General features: G+C 35.4%; 1 protein-coding gene across 2 annotated transcripts in view; it reads left to right on the forward strand.

Annotated features, from left to right (window-relative positions):
• ASCC3 (activating signal cointegrator 1 complex subunit 3) overlaps nt 1-15,646 on the forward strand; it is a 247,601-nt gene that overhangs the window by 85,606 nt on the left and 146,349 nt on the right. For both annotated transcript variants that reach the window (XM_015858848.1, XM_015858850.1), the window contains exon 12: nt 11,463-11,639. In XM_015858848.1, the coding sequence (XP_015714334.1) occupies nt 11,463-11,639 (177 nt within the window). The remainder of the gene's footprint in view (nt 1-11,462; nt 11,640-15,646) is intronic.

Raw genomic sequence — 15,646 nt, forward strand, 5'->3', positions numbered from 1 at the left:
CTTAGCTGAGATTTGTCAGTCTCTCTTCATAGGAGAAATGCTTTAGCTCTCTGATATATATGTGGCCCTCCTCAGAACTTGCTCTAGTAGGTCTATGTCTCTTGTGCTGGGAGCTTCCAGGCCTCAATATAGTTTTCCAGGTGGATTTTAATGAAGGTAGATTTGAGACTGGGAATCAACTCATTTGCCTTGCTGGTCAACTCTTTTGATGCTGCCAAGCATACATTTGGCTTTCTGTGAAGCATGCACATGCTACTGACACACATCAAACTTTAGTACCTCCAAATATAGTAAGCAAAGGGTAGGGTGGCATTCTTTTTGGTTTTACCTTAACAATATGTTGTGCAAGATTGCATCAGTACAAAAAAAAAAGTGTAAAAAAATAGAAATGAACACAATTGTTCTTGTTATGGCTATATTTGCAAGCATGCTAAACATTTAAAATCTCTTGGCTTTCAAGACGCTTTTTTTCTTGTAAGGTTACACTAACCTTGTTAAGTTCCTAAAATAGGATTCCTTACATGCTTTCTGAATCATCTGATGCTGGTTCCAGTGAGAACTGAATAAAATTTATGTTTGCTCTGATCCTACACAGTAAGTCTAAAGTTCTTTTATAAATATCAACGTAAGTGATAATTCCTTAGAAGAAGCCAAAAAATGAAAGAAGTTATTTATGGAGTGTGGGGTTCTGTGGAGTTTATACTACCTCAAGGGCACAGAAGCATGACCTGTTTGATATTGCATTTTCTTTCTTAAATGGATTTGATTACCTTGTTTTCCTTAGGCATCTTTAAAGTTAAGCATCTCAGTTTTTAGCAGCGACCGTGACGGTCACTGTCTTCATGTCAGATTGCAAGACACATTTCATTTTTTTAATGTGAAGTTTTATGAAAGTTGTGAGGTAGGTTTCGGCTGTCTGAAATAGATGTCTAGAGCCATTTTATCAGCCCCAGGTTATCCAGCTTGGCCTTATGCTTCTGCTTCATTTGGACACAAATCTCCCATAGATCCTTTGCTTTTGTGCCTGTAAAGCCCATGTAGATGTCTTAAGGAATATTAAATGATCTGAGGCAATTATGAATACTGAATCCTGCCCCTAGAGCATTTATTGTAATAAAGCAGTATCTTGCTTCAACACTCGTTTAAAAAATAGCTCTTTAGAGGACTTTAATATTCTAGGTTTTCAAGGTTTGTTTTACCTTCTAAGTTGGCATTTAATTCACTTGGAATTGAAGTTACTCATTTGTAACTCTTCCTTAAGTGAAGCAGATGGGAAGAAAAACAAAGAAGAAATCTTGAAATTCACCACCTTTATGAATTGCTTATTTATTTTAAGTTGATAAGAAAATCAATGATGGAGGTCACTATGGATCACTACAAGAAGAGAGTAGAGAGAATGCAGTTGAAGAGTAGGAAAGTATACTGTAAAAGATACACTAAAGAAAAGCAGTTAAACAGAAAACAAAACAAACAAATAACAACAATGAAAAAAAAATTGTAGGAATATTAAAAACTATGCTGCAAGAAACAATTCTGGACAGACTGAATATCTGGGCTGACATCAGTGGGATGAAGGCTTGGAGCGGAGTGGCTGGAAGACTGTGTGGAAGAAACAGCCCAGGGAGTATTGGTTGGCATTTGACTGATCATGAACCAGCATGTGGCCAAGAAGGCCAGCAGCATCCTGGCTTGTATGAAGTAGTATTGCCAGCAGGAGCAAGGAAGTTGTCATTCCTGAGTATCATTCTGTACTCAGCCCTGGTGAGGCTGCACCTTGGGTACTGAATTCAAATTTTGGGCCCTCAGTATAAGAAAGAGATTGAGGCCCTGGAGGGTGTCCAGAGAAGTGCAGTCAGGTGTTTGGAGTACCAGCCTTGGGAGCAGCTGAGGGAACTGGGATTGTTTAGTCTGGAGGAAGCTCAGTGGAGACCTTATCGCTCTCTACAACTACCTGAAAGTAGATTGTGGTGAGGTGGAGGTCATCCTCTCCTCCCACATAACTAGCAATAGAATGAGAGGGAATGGCCTCAGGTTGTGTCAGGAGAGGCTAAGGTTGGATATTAGGAAAAATTTCTTCTCTGGAAGAGTGGTCAGGTACTGGAATGAGCTATCCAGGGATGTAGTTGATTTGCCATCCACTGAGATGTTCAAGAAACATTTAGATGTTATACAGAGGGACAGCTTAGTGGGAAAATATTGGTGGTAGGTTTGACTATCTAGTCTTTTCCAACCTTGGTGATTCTGTGATAAGAATAAGGAGGTAAGTTTTGAAATAATACTACATCAATGTGAAATATCCTTAAATCAATTACACCACTGCAGTTATTGCTGAGATCAATTACCTGATTTGTATACTAGTCTAAGGCACGAGAGCCATTGACTTTTTCTTTCTAATTTATGGTAGAGGGGTTCAGAAAGTGATTAAACAAGTTGTTCAAAGAAAAGTCCATTACAGATTACTAGTCACTAAATCAGACTTGGGCTGAGGGCTATGCTGACAGATGTCATTGACATTTTCCTTGTTTCTGTACTCATAATAGAACAACTTCTTTTGGCCACTGTGGGAGACAGCATAGTATAGTTGGATTTTTTTATTTGATCTGGAATAGTCACTCTCTTGTATAACTTCTAGCCCAGAACAGTGATAAATTACTTTCAGTACTGCTTGTGTTTTTTAATAAATCAAATAGCAATTCTAATATAGGTATATTATAGTTTCACCCGGATCATACTTCTCTAGCTTATGTATTAGACAATGATATGATTCCTAGGCATGTCAAGATCTCTGTAACATATACAGCTTTCTGTGTTTTCCAGGCTTGTTATCATATCTTGCAAGAAAGGAAAATATCTCTTTTATATATATATATGACATATTTGAAGGTTGTTTTGCTTAGATTGTGGGAAATAGGAAAACAGACAGTGGATTTTTTTATTTTTGATCATTATAAGAATTGGGCCTGATGTAGATCTCTGGTGTCGCTGTGCTGGAAAAGGATGTTTTGAAATCTGTATTCATGTGTTATACAAATACAGCCATGCCAATACGTTCTGAAATCAGAAACATCCTGATGCAGTAAAAGGTCTGTCCTAATTTGCACCTCAACATTTTTAAATTATAACTGTAGTTTTCTCCAGATGGACACTGTCACACCATTTCCTGTGGGAGTTTAGCATGTTCATTTTAACTTACAGCATTTTTTTTAATCAGCTTTTTTAATAACTTGGAAGGACAAATATATATCGGAATTGCTGGCAGTCTTAATCCTAGTGGAGTGAACGGTGTATTCATGCATGTTTGTACTTTTCAAATTTTTGAGAATGTTTTTGTAAGTGATTTAAATTGACTTTGCTAAACATTTTGGTTGGAAAATTGCTCTGAGCTCTGTTACATATTGCAGGTGTAACATCAAACAACTTCTTTGAACCCAATTTATAGCTTTGATGTTAAAAGTTTTGGTCTAGAGAATGAAACAGATGTAAAACTGAAATGCTTAAACTTTTTAATCAAAATTTCCACAGTTCTGTAATATCTACTAAGCTTATTAGTTTGAAAGAAGAAATGAACTACATGCTACGGAATTCTTTTGTTGTAATTATTCAGAGAGGTGGATGACTTCTTTGCTTCTTATGAGGAAAGAAAGCATTCTTGAATATGTGAGTTTCGGTACCTTCTCTTAACTCTGTGAATAAATGGGGAAAAAACAAAACCTCTGGAAAAACATTTCTCAGATTCTAGGAAAACAGGGCTACTCTTAGATACACAAGTACTGCCCTCACAATCTTATATTTATGTTTCAAGTAATTTATATTTTGTATTGTATCAACCAAATTGCTAGACATGTACTAGGTGTGTAGCTGTGTTCCTGGCAACTCTTCCTATACTATCTTATTCTGGATTAGGGGTGCCACACTAACATGGCAACATGTCATCTGTACTTCCTTTAAACAAATTATTTCCCTTTGTTACTTTCTTTGAATGCCTGTTGTGATACAGTAAAAGTAATAATGTATATTTCAAGATGACTTAATAAATAAGGAAAGTAACAATTAATCTTTCCTTTTACCTACTTAATTTCCATTTTACTTTCTTCTTGTAGAATTATAAATCAGAATCTGAAGGAGGTTCTGAAAACTAGACAGCATTTTCAGTCTTTTACATCAGCGTACCCAGATTCATTGTAATTAAGTTTTTGAATAAGAAAAAAGCATGTATTTTTAATTGAAAAACTCTAGTGCATATTTAACTAAACACAAAGGTAAGCAAACCTCACAATTGTACCACTTCATGAATCTGCTTCCACATTTATTAGTGAAATTATCCTACTTATTTATGCTTAGATGTCTGCAAATTTATCTTCTACGCTTTCACAATTTAAAACGCGATTGTCATTTGGGACAGTCAGAATAGGAAACGTTTATTATTTTAATCTTGTTCCAAGTATTGCTAAGGTCATATATTTTACTTTGGGATTTAATGATTTGCTTTTTTATTGCAAATTGCCAGTTTTTTTAGGTGTATCAACCTAGTCTTTCTTGTTACAGTCAGCTCTTCCAGGTGATACAAAAACTTTCACCTTTATAAAATATAAATATTAAAGAGAACAGCAGTATTTTTCTGGATTATGAACTAAATCCTACCAGCAATTCATATTCATTCTATAGATAAAAGAGTAGTTGAAATAAAAAATGAAAAGGTTTCATAAACCCTTCTCCTAATCCCACCCATGCTTTGTGTCCATAGAGAGCAGTTTGCAACTGTGACCTACTGTCTGCCTTCCTACTTTCTCCATTCCCAATCATCACTGTCTTCTTCTTCATCCCCTTTTCATTCTAGGGTCATACTTCTGAGCTTTTTTTCCTTAATGACACCATAGTTAAGAAAATTCTCCTTGCTCTGGATGCATTTTCCCTATGGTTAGTTCCTTATTATCTCCTCTTCCTCTTTTGTTCCTTCTGTGTGCTAAATAAGTTTACATTTTAATTTTTTTTTAATTATCTTTCTTTCGTATGTCACTGTTTTTAAAACATGTCAAACAAATTCGGTATAGAACTTTCTTTAGTTTTGTTTGTGGCACGTAAAGAAGTGGAGCATCTCCCTCCTGCTTGTTCGTTAAGTTGTCAGACAAATTCTTTAATAGTAGCTGCAGGATTCACTTGTTGCTATAAAAATGTTTCCTGAGGATACTTTCTCATTTTACAGCTCTGTCCTCCTCTAGTATGAGATAAATTAAGAGAAATTTAATTTGAATGAGACCAACAATGCAGATTTATCTATTTGGCTGACTCATATATCAGTTATATTAATTCTTCCAATTAATCACCTCCTTTTCTCATCACAGGTTCACTTTTTATTTTCTGCATATCATTGATAAAATTATTGAATGAAGTTGGGCTTAGAATGCATTTAGAGACATCCCTTTTTAATTTCTATCTTTCAGTGATAAATTCCTTGTAAAAAGCTGTCAGTTCATCAGCTTGTGATAAAATTAATGGATGTTTTGTTGCCATTGCATAATGTAATTTTTAAACAGAATGTAATACAAAGAAAATCTAATGCTTTACATAATTCTAGATCTATCTTATTCTCTTTTCTGACAACCTTTTAACTGTGTAAAAATGTCTTGTTTTTAAAAGCAATGTATTTTTTTATAAACAAAACCTTATCTCCACTTGCTTGGGAATTGCCATTGGATATTTGAATTAATCTTCAGAAGCTTTTCTGTACATTTGATGGACGTGGTCAGACAGTCATTTTTCATGTCTTTTTCTGTTATTTTTATTTGCACATTTTTCCATTTTTCTGGTATATCCTTTGGTTTTAAAAGGTAATCATGAGTGTCATATGTTCAGTGCTCCTTGGTAACACAGTAAAGGAGTTTAACTGATTCGTAGAAGAGTTCATATTTCTTTTTTGTTTTTCAGTTTTGGAAAAATAACAGTAATCATGATATGAAAAGCATTTTACCATTCAGGAAAAACTGACATGGCACTGTGCAGGGCATAGAAATCTCTTAATAGGTATATTCAAAATGCAGTTTCTTCAGGCAAAGTACTTAATATTTAGCAAAGGTAAAATAATATGGCTTCTAATAGTGCTTTCTGCATGGTTACATTTTTTTGGTACCTCTTTTAAACACATTCTAAATGGAGGACTGAGATCACAGTATTTTCAGGGTTCACTGGAAGCAGAGTAAAACTCATTTATCAAATTACTTAACTAGATGGTTGCCTAGTAACAAATGCATTCTGTAGAGTGTTTGAGTTGTCAATAACATCCTACCTAGAATCTTCAAAGCAGTATTAGTAGTTGGTTCTTTACTATGTACTTTTGATTTTGCAATTTGAATATTTTTATGTTACTGGCTTTCCTGTTTTTGTTCCTACAACTGGGAAATTATTACCTATATGTATTGATTAACAACTTCTTAATACTTTCATTTAAGAGTAAGCAACATATCAGAAAAAAAGTAAACACTGGTTAACCACTCCAAAAAAAAGTAAAAATCCCTCTTTGTTATTTTTCAATACCTTTAAATTTTTATTTTAAATTTCCCATGAAAATTCCTTTTTTTTTTTTTTCCTTCCTCCCACCTTCCTTCTCCTTTTATTTATTTATTTATTTGAATAATATGAAAATCATACCTGTATGCTATGTACAGGGTGATATCTAAGAAACAGTTAATGTGTGTGCCCATATACAGTATTTGATTCTTATCAGTGTCAGTCAGGGAACTTAGCAACCTAAGTTATGAATTAGTCTTCATGTTACTCCTATTAGTTCGCTCTTTAATTTTCACCCATTAGCCTTATTCACTCTTCATCTCTAGGCAGAGCTCAATACATTCCAGTTGCTCTCTCATTTAAAGAGAATCTCAACCACCTCACCGTACTGGCCTGTCTTTTCTGAAAAGTATATAGCCATCCACGGCAGTGTTCCAGTCATGTGAGCCATCTCACTGTGTCTCTTTTATTGCATTGAGTTCATGGCCCTACCACTGCATACAGAGCTCTAATTCTTCTGTTTTATTCCTCATGCTGCATACATTGGTATACAAAAACTTGAGGGGGAAAAAAAGAGGAACAGAGGATTCAGGGTTCCTTAGAGGGATGTGAGAGGATTCTCCATAGCTATACATGCTCTTGAGGGTGTACGGGCTGACTGCTGGGAGCGTATTGAAGTGATTCTGAGTTATCTGAATATAAGATTAATTTCTAGCCAATGGTCATTTCTGCAAAGATTAGAATATGTAAACTTGTCTGCTTCACTTAGTTCTTTGCTTGAGTTGAACAATCAGGGATGTGCTTTCCAGCCTGATTGTAATTCATTCTGTGAATGTGAAATTTTAATACGTGGAAATGGGAAGACTGCCAAGATCATAAAGTTCGAGAAAAATTTTAGAAGTCAGATAAGAGTATCTACGTGCATACTCTGTAGGCTCTCAGGTGGTGGCTGTAATGTAATGAGACGATGTGCAAATCTTAAAACCTATTAGGAGGAAAATGATCCTGCTGTGATCAATTTACAATCCAGCGAGGCTCTTCCCATATCTCATCCTTTATCACTTACAGTGTAAATTCAGATAATGTTAGAGTGTGGAAATGAGTACTGGGTAGCTATCTTCTGTTTATTTTTTCTCTATACATGGAATTTCATGGTGCGATAACAGCATGTTATGAACATGAATGGTGAACATGCTGTCAGTTCTCCACATGCTGCAGTGAATGCTTCTCAATTAGATATACTAATAAAATATGTCAATTAAATGTACTTCTGGCCATTTTTGTTTCTTATTTTCAGTGTAATATCAAATCAGTGAAATATAGTAAAGCTTTCAAATAATATGATGTACAAACACTGTGACAGTTCAGTTTTCCAGAGAAAGCCATGTAAATTTTAATTGGTGCTTGCATATTTTTTCTAAGATAATTAAGCACATATGTTGACTAAAACATTTGAGACTGTTTGCCAGTTTTGAAGAATATACGTTTAGTTGAATATCATCAATAAGCGATAGGGAATGTATACAAAAAAAAAACTTTGTCATCCCAAATGTGTTCTCAGTAACTTTTACTCCAGTTTCAGGAAAATACTTTCTTGTTTATTAAGCATGATCTTTAACTGGGGCTTCTAGAACCAACTAATGAGGGATTCAGTGCATTAAAAATACTAATGTTTATAATGTGATATGATTACAAAATGCCCTCTTGCAATTTGTAAATGCAAAAGATTTTAACACTTGGTCTGACAGGAGAAATCTGAAGAATAGTTGCTCTGTAGGCACAGAGCTCTGGGTTCTAAAAATCTCCTAAAATTCTAAAAGACATTATGAAGAATAAAATTTCTGTAGTGCTTGGCTAGATAAATATCATAAAAGTAATTATTCAGAGCACTCCGTTATACACTTGTTTTTAACAAAGCCTCTGCATCTCTTTACAGTCTTAACAATACTGCTTCAACATGGAAGTCATGTAAAAGTAGTTGAGGGTGGGGATTTCACATACAACTTTGACATTAGTAAGTCAAGTTTTATAGAATTACTATTTTTAAAGGCTTACAAGTCAAGCAGACAATTCTGAGACTGAAAACTCTGATATCTTATGTAATATCACTACTTTAGAGAGCCAGTCTCACTTTGTTTCAGGTAAATTTGGCAGAGATTGTCTTTAATGTAGTAGCTACTATTGATCTACTGACCTCCTTTATTAATGAAAGACACAAACTTGCCTAATCTTGAGAAAAGCTTACAAGCCTAACCAAAACCTGTGGAAAAAAATAACTGCTGTTATCAGACTTCTGCTTTGCTTTACAATGTGTTATGTGGTTATGTGCTTTTGGAAATTGAAAGGTCAATGTTCTTCAGTGAGAGTGCTGAAAAAAGCACCACATTTAATTTTGAGTGAAATTAGCTTATTGATAGTCTTTATATTAATGTTTTGTTAGTTTTCCTACTTAAATACAGTAAGATGCTTTATTACCCATTTTCTTTATCATTCTGAATTTTGTAGCTTAACTTACAAATAGAAAAAATAATTTGCAAAATTTAAACTTACTGGAAAAGGCAAGCATGCATTATATACATTGACACAAATATATGTGCTGGTACAGTATAAAGTATATTTATTTACAATTGAATTGTACATATTAGTAACCTTAATTTGCTCTTGCATGTGTTACTTATCTGCTACAGTTTTCAGGAGCGGTTAGAATTCAGGGTTTTCATCAGCTCCCTGACCCCACAGTGCCATCTGCCACATCAAGGAAGTTAAATAGTTTCTGTTTACACATTTTTGAAAGGGAGAAGTCTTAGTAAGCCATAACTGTTCTATGGATGTTGTTTACATTTTGAAAGGCAACTCTGAATAGTTAATTGCAGTAAAAGAAATCATAATTTCATGGTTATTATGCAGAATTCTTGTTAATTGTTTAAAAAATGGAAATGATTTCCTGACTTCTGATTTAACTGAGCATATTTTTCAGGCTCTTATGAGATTTCAAATATATTACATTTATCAAAATCAAATAACGTGCTGTGGATCGAAGCTCAGTTACATGTTCAGATTAAGGTATTTGATTGTCAGTTGGCAGTGAATGAAGTATAGGATAATTAAATGTATCAGCAAGTGGTTACTATTTTTACAGATTCAAGCTAAAAAAAAAATGCATTAAGAAAACTAAATATTTGCATGAGGTGTCCATGTCCATACACTGTCAAGAGTTTGAGATGCTGGACTCTTCTGTGCAGGGGCTGGGGCTGCCTCATGCCAGACAAAGCCAATTACAGAGGATACCAACAGCTGCACTGCAGGGCATGTCTGTCCACATCAGCTGAGATGGCAACACCTCAGGGAAAGACGTTTAAAAAAGGAATAGAATAAATGTTGCTAGCTGTAAGTGAAATACTGAAGTGTGAGAAGCCACCTTGTGGGAGTGCACACACACACACCACCCCAAAACTGTGTAACTGGTAGACTGATTGTAGTACTTAAATTGTCATGTAATCCAACTGTACAAAGATGCATAGGAAATTTTATTTCTTGAAATGCTACTTTATGAACTTGCTTATCTACCCTCTTGAACTTGGCTTCTCATCTGTCCCGGCTATTGGAATTTGAATCTACAACTATGACTTGTTGTACATGAGCTTTCTTTTGCAAATCTACTCTTTTATGTAAGTACGGAAGGGCTGGTCAGTCATCAGATATTCTGTGTTTAGTTGGTTGTATCTGCAGTCTGAGCATTCCAGTTTTTGCTACGTGATCTGTCCATTTTCGGGCGGCTTGCTGGCTTGCTTTACATCTGTAGGCTCAGAGGGGTGGGAAATAGGTGATTTCTTTGGGGATTTGGTTTATGATTTTGGTGCGCTTACTGTTTCCAAAGTCTGTATTACTGTATGGTGCATTTATTTTCCTTAAGAATGACCTTCATATACTTAATAATGATCTTTATTGAAAAATTCTAATTGTTCCATTTTAAAGAATGTCCACAAGACTGTCTTTGAGCATTTTTAAAATTCAAAACTGGTATGTAAGTAAAAGCTAAAGGTGTTTTGAAAAGAGCTTAACCGGGTAGAAGATACCAACCTTGCTCATCTGCATCTGAGACAAGTTGAGAACCGTGTTTGTGGCATCTATTATACTACGTAAAAGTCTTTTGGTAAAAATTAATGTGAACTTTGATTCTAAATAATTATGCTTGTAGGTAAACTGTGAGTCAGCCTACACATCTTTTAATATTCTAGAAGAAAGTGTGAAAATTCCTGCTTGGTTTCCTCAGTCAAATCTTTTGGTTGTTTTCATTTGTTTTGAAAGTTATCTGGAAACATGCAGTATGCAAGCTTTTATATGGAACACAGTATTTCGTTTTAAAGAGCCATTTATTGCCTTTATCAAATGGAAAGGCATGTAGCAAGCGTTTGGAGCATTTGAAAAATATACCGAAAAAAAGTCTCTTAGTGACTTCTTGGTATTTGCAGTTCTGCAGAAGTACTGATACATAGTAGAGATATGCAAATAGTGATGAATCAGGATAGATTGCCTAAGAGAGATGTGGAAATGTCTAAGCAAAAGCCAAGATTGAGGAACCTAATTCCTTTTATTCTTTCTATTAACAAGTGTGGGATTTTAACTAAGGAAGAAATTGTACAATCCAGTCTCAGCTAGTCTTACTATTGTACCTATGTGTCAGTTAATGACTACTAACTTCCTTCAGGACAAAAGTATACTTTACTTGATGAATATTTTTCAGATGAATAAGCAAGATTTGATAGAGTTGCAAACTGATCTATTTTCTTCAATTCAGGATAGTCACTGGCTTACATTTACTGTTCACCTTTAATATATAGTGTCAAATGCTTCTTTGCTGTTAATTTTTAAGCAGTATTTTAATGCTCTTACTAAGCTTGATTTCTTGGTTTGTAACACTAAGATCATTTACAGATTTTCTTTATTTTTTTTTATAGGTTGAATCTACACAAAGCATGATTAGGATTTTAGGTCTTTCAGCCACACTACCCAATTATCTTGATGTTGCTACATTTCTACATGTCAATCCTTACATTGGACTATTCTACTTTGATAGCCGTTTCCGACCTGTACCACTGGGACAAACTTTTATAGGAATTAAGACAACTAATAAGGTAAAGAATGCCAAAGAAGGGGTTACTGTTTGTTTTGATCATACTTCATCTACTTATGTGTAGGGGGATACATATTTTTTACATGTACTTTTTTTTTTAATACTCCATCTGGTTCTGTGTAAAGGTGCATCTACTTGAGATAAGCTTAAAGAATCCACTTTCCTCAGTTTGCAGTCCTTTTATATAGTCATTACTGTAGCTGGATACGATAGTATCTAGCCGTGCATTTTCTTCCCTTTACTAATAAGTTTTCCTTGATTAAGTAGAAATCATCACCCTCAAAAGCAGAATCACTGCAGAAGCTGATTATTTTTGCCTTTCTCATTTCAGTTTTCCATTTGGCTAGAAGTTATGCCAGTAAGGATGCCTGTTGGAATAATCGCTAGAATGCTAGAAGAAAAAATATTCATTTATAAAATCTGGATATGTATGATGAGAGATGCATTAATTTAACATTAGTGGGACATAAGGGGTATGAAAACCTTAGTGTCCTAAACCATTAACATGCATGTTTGATAGAAAACACATTACAATAGACCCAAAATGAGCTTCTTTGTGCTCTTGCTCATTTTGGGAAACATCAAGGCCGTGTAGGTATAATATTCTTATTAAAAGTTATAGGTCAATTAAGTGCAATGTCACTTCACACTTAAATTATACTGCTTAAAATACAGAAATTGATACAAACACCTACCTATAAATTGGTTTTGCAGAGTTTTCTTATGCTTCTCATTAGCCAATAATTGAAGCTTAAGTAACAGAGAGCTATAATATTTTATAGCTCAATGTTTTGGAAAATCTTATTCTGCTATGCTTTTAGTGTAGTAGAAATAAAAACATCTTTATTCAAAAGGTAATTCCATAGCTTAATCAATGATAGTGTTTGCTTCTTTTTGTGAATATGAATATTGCTTTTCTTACTTGTTATATCTGCAATGCAGGAAAGAAACTTCAGTTTACAACTACAGGGATGCTGTTTCAAGTCTATCCACACAAGAATAGTTTACCATATGGTGCTTACCATGACTTGCATATTTCAACCTTCATTAACGTTTCAAGTACCTTCACTATTATTTGCTGTTACCTTACTTCAAACTTTTCATAATGCTTATTTGTCTAATTTGTTTGTTTCCAGTGAATGGAAAGAAAAAGGTAAAGACAATTTAATAACACTCTGTTTAGAAGAATTTCTGATTTAAAAATCAGAGTAATATACAAATTATCATATGACATTTGACATGATTAAAAAACATTTTTCTTAAAAGGGAGAAAACCCAAGTACTAATTAACATTATAATTAGGAGGTAGTAGTTATTCTGACAAACAACTGTTTTGTTAATGCTGGGGACCAAGATTTTGTCTTTCTGCTTTTTGGAAGAATGTCATTCTCAATTTCATATAGTACAGTACATTTTGCGGTCAAGTTAATGTACTTAGTAACAAACAAAAAGAAGAGGTATTAAGCCTCTTTTATAAAGGCTTCTGTTCAGAATAATGTTAATACTCAACCTGCCAAATGATTACTTATAATAGTATTCTTTTGTTGTGTCTGAGAGGAGGAAAGCAGTGTAAGAACCCACAGAATTAGAAACAGTACTCACAGAAGATCAACAGATGCATTTAATACTACATTTATATCCATACTATTAAATATCAAGGAGTTAGAATCATAGAATCATAGAAAGAGACACAATCTTTTCTGGCTGTAGTGGGCTTTTGGAGAATGCCTGTTCCAAACTACAGCTTCATTGTAAGCCCCCTTTATCAGGCAGTGCTTAAGAAGAACCATACTGCCCTCATTCTAACAGCCTTCTGCTAAATCATGTCCCTGAGTACCACATCCAAATGTTTTTTAATCAAATGTTTAACATGGGATGGTCACTCACCCCTGGGGAGCCTATTCCAGTGCTTGTCAACCCTTCCTGTCAAGATGTTTTTCCTGATATCCATCCAGCGTAAAGCTTTGCTTGCTCAACTCAAGGCCATTTCCCCTTGTCCTGTTGCCTGTCACCAGTGATAAGAAACCAGCCCTGCTCTCACTACTGTCACAGTGAAAAGAGAGCAATAAGGTCTCCCCCCTCAGCCTCTTTTTCCCAGACTAAACAGCCCCAGTTCATTCAGTCTCTTCTCATAGGGCATATTCTCCATGCCCTTCTTTGGACCTGCTCCAGCACCTGAATGTCCCTTCTGTATTGAGTGCCCAAAACTGAACACAATACATGAGATGAGGCCTCACCAATGCTGAGTACAGAGGCAGGATGACTACCCTAGTCCTGCTCACCACACCATTCCTTACAAAAGCCAGGATGCCATTGGCCTTCTTGGCCACCTGGGCACACTGCTGGCTCATATTCAGCTGTCTGCCCATCAGTATACCCTTTCTGCCAGGCAGCTTTCCAGCCACTCCTTCCCAAGACTGTAGAGGGTTATCTGGAGTTGTTGTGACCAAAATGCACAACTTGACTCTCAGCTCTATTGGAACTCATACAGTTTGCCTTGGCCCATTGATCCAGTGTATCCAGGTCCCTCTGTAGATCCTCTCTACCCTTCAGCAGATCAACACTCCCTCCCAACTTGGTCTTGTCTACAAACTTATTAAGGGTGCACGCAATCCCCCCATCAAGATCACTGATAAAGATGTTGAACAGGAGTGGCCCCAGTACTGAGCCTTGGGGGACACCATTCATGACTGGCCACCAACAGGATTTAACTTCATTGACTGCAGCTCCCTGGGCCTGGCCATCCAGACATTGTTTCATATGTATGCCCATCCAAACCATGGGCAGCCAGCTTCTCCGTGTAGGTTATTTGTTCCTTTAAGTAGATGCTTTGCTACAGCTTTCAGCTTTCATCTGAAAAAGCTCTCCAAGAATTTGGAGCAGATGAATGACTTGTCAACACATATGCAAACTGCAGGCAAGCCTTCTTCATCAGCAATAACAGCAGCCTCTTAATCACAGAAATTTTAGCTATTTCAAATGGACACAGCATATTTTCTCAGGCTTTTAGCATACAGGAATTTGAAATGTTTCCAAAATACGTCTGATCCCAGTGTGAACAATTCATGCTGAAGTGAGGCATACTTACTCTTTTCAGTTCTGGATTCCACTAAAAAGACTGTCTATCACAGTCTGATGGTATAATAGGGCACCTTCTTCACTCAAGTTGTGGCAAAAGTTTCCAGATCTCTCCAAGCTGCAGCTGGCATCTGGACCATTTCTCTATGGTAATCTGGGCATCTGGAAGAGGCCCTGTCAGCCTTGCAAAACTCAGAGGAGGGGAGTTCTTGCTTTAGATGCTAATGTTTCTCACTGTGGCTCTGATAAAGATACTTAGGCTAAGGCTGAAGCTTTTCTTCAGGGCATGATTTAAGATGTCTGTGAAAGCTCAGCTGAAGATTTGTTTTGGTGACTTTGTTTTTCAGTTACATAGCATTTGCTCTTTTTATTTCTGTTGAATATATGTAACATTGTGGCAATTTATGATGTCAGTTCATCAATATATTAGTTATGTGTTCTTAATCGAGACTTGTAATGATGCTGTCTCCCTCTTCTGGATTAGATATACAGAACACATTTCATATAACTTTTAGTGTATTTGTTATGCATAGCCAGGGATGTTCTTAAAACTCAGTATTTTGAAACTGTGACAGCATATAGAACCAAGGCTAAAACTTGTCTTCTTCAGTTGAAAATCTATTAATGTCTGATACATGCATCATCCAATCCATTTCTTTTAATTAAAAAAGACTTTCTGTCTGATGCTAGATAATTAAGTAATTTGATTATTAATCTGGGTATACCTGGAGTTGTTTTCTTCAGTATACGTGTGTTTTCCTCTTTATCTATAAATGGAAAGAATGTGTGAAGTGTTTGTATATATATGTGTCCTTATGTGTGTTTAAACACTGCCCCTTTACTCTTCTCCATAATAATTTGCACTCTTTATTTGAAAAATAATTAATTGAAATGCTAACTTTTCATTTTCAGGTCAATTGGACTGGCTGT

The sequence above is a fragment of the Coturnix japonica genome, chromosome 3 (assembly GCF_001577835.2).
Source record: "Coturnix japonica isolate 7356 chromosome 3, Coturnix japonica 2.1, whole genome shotgun sequence".
Classification (NCBI taxonomy): domain Eukaryota; kingdom Metazoa; phylum Chordata; class Aves; order Galliformes; family Phasianidae; genus Coturnix; species Coturnix japonica.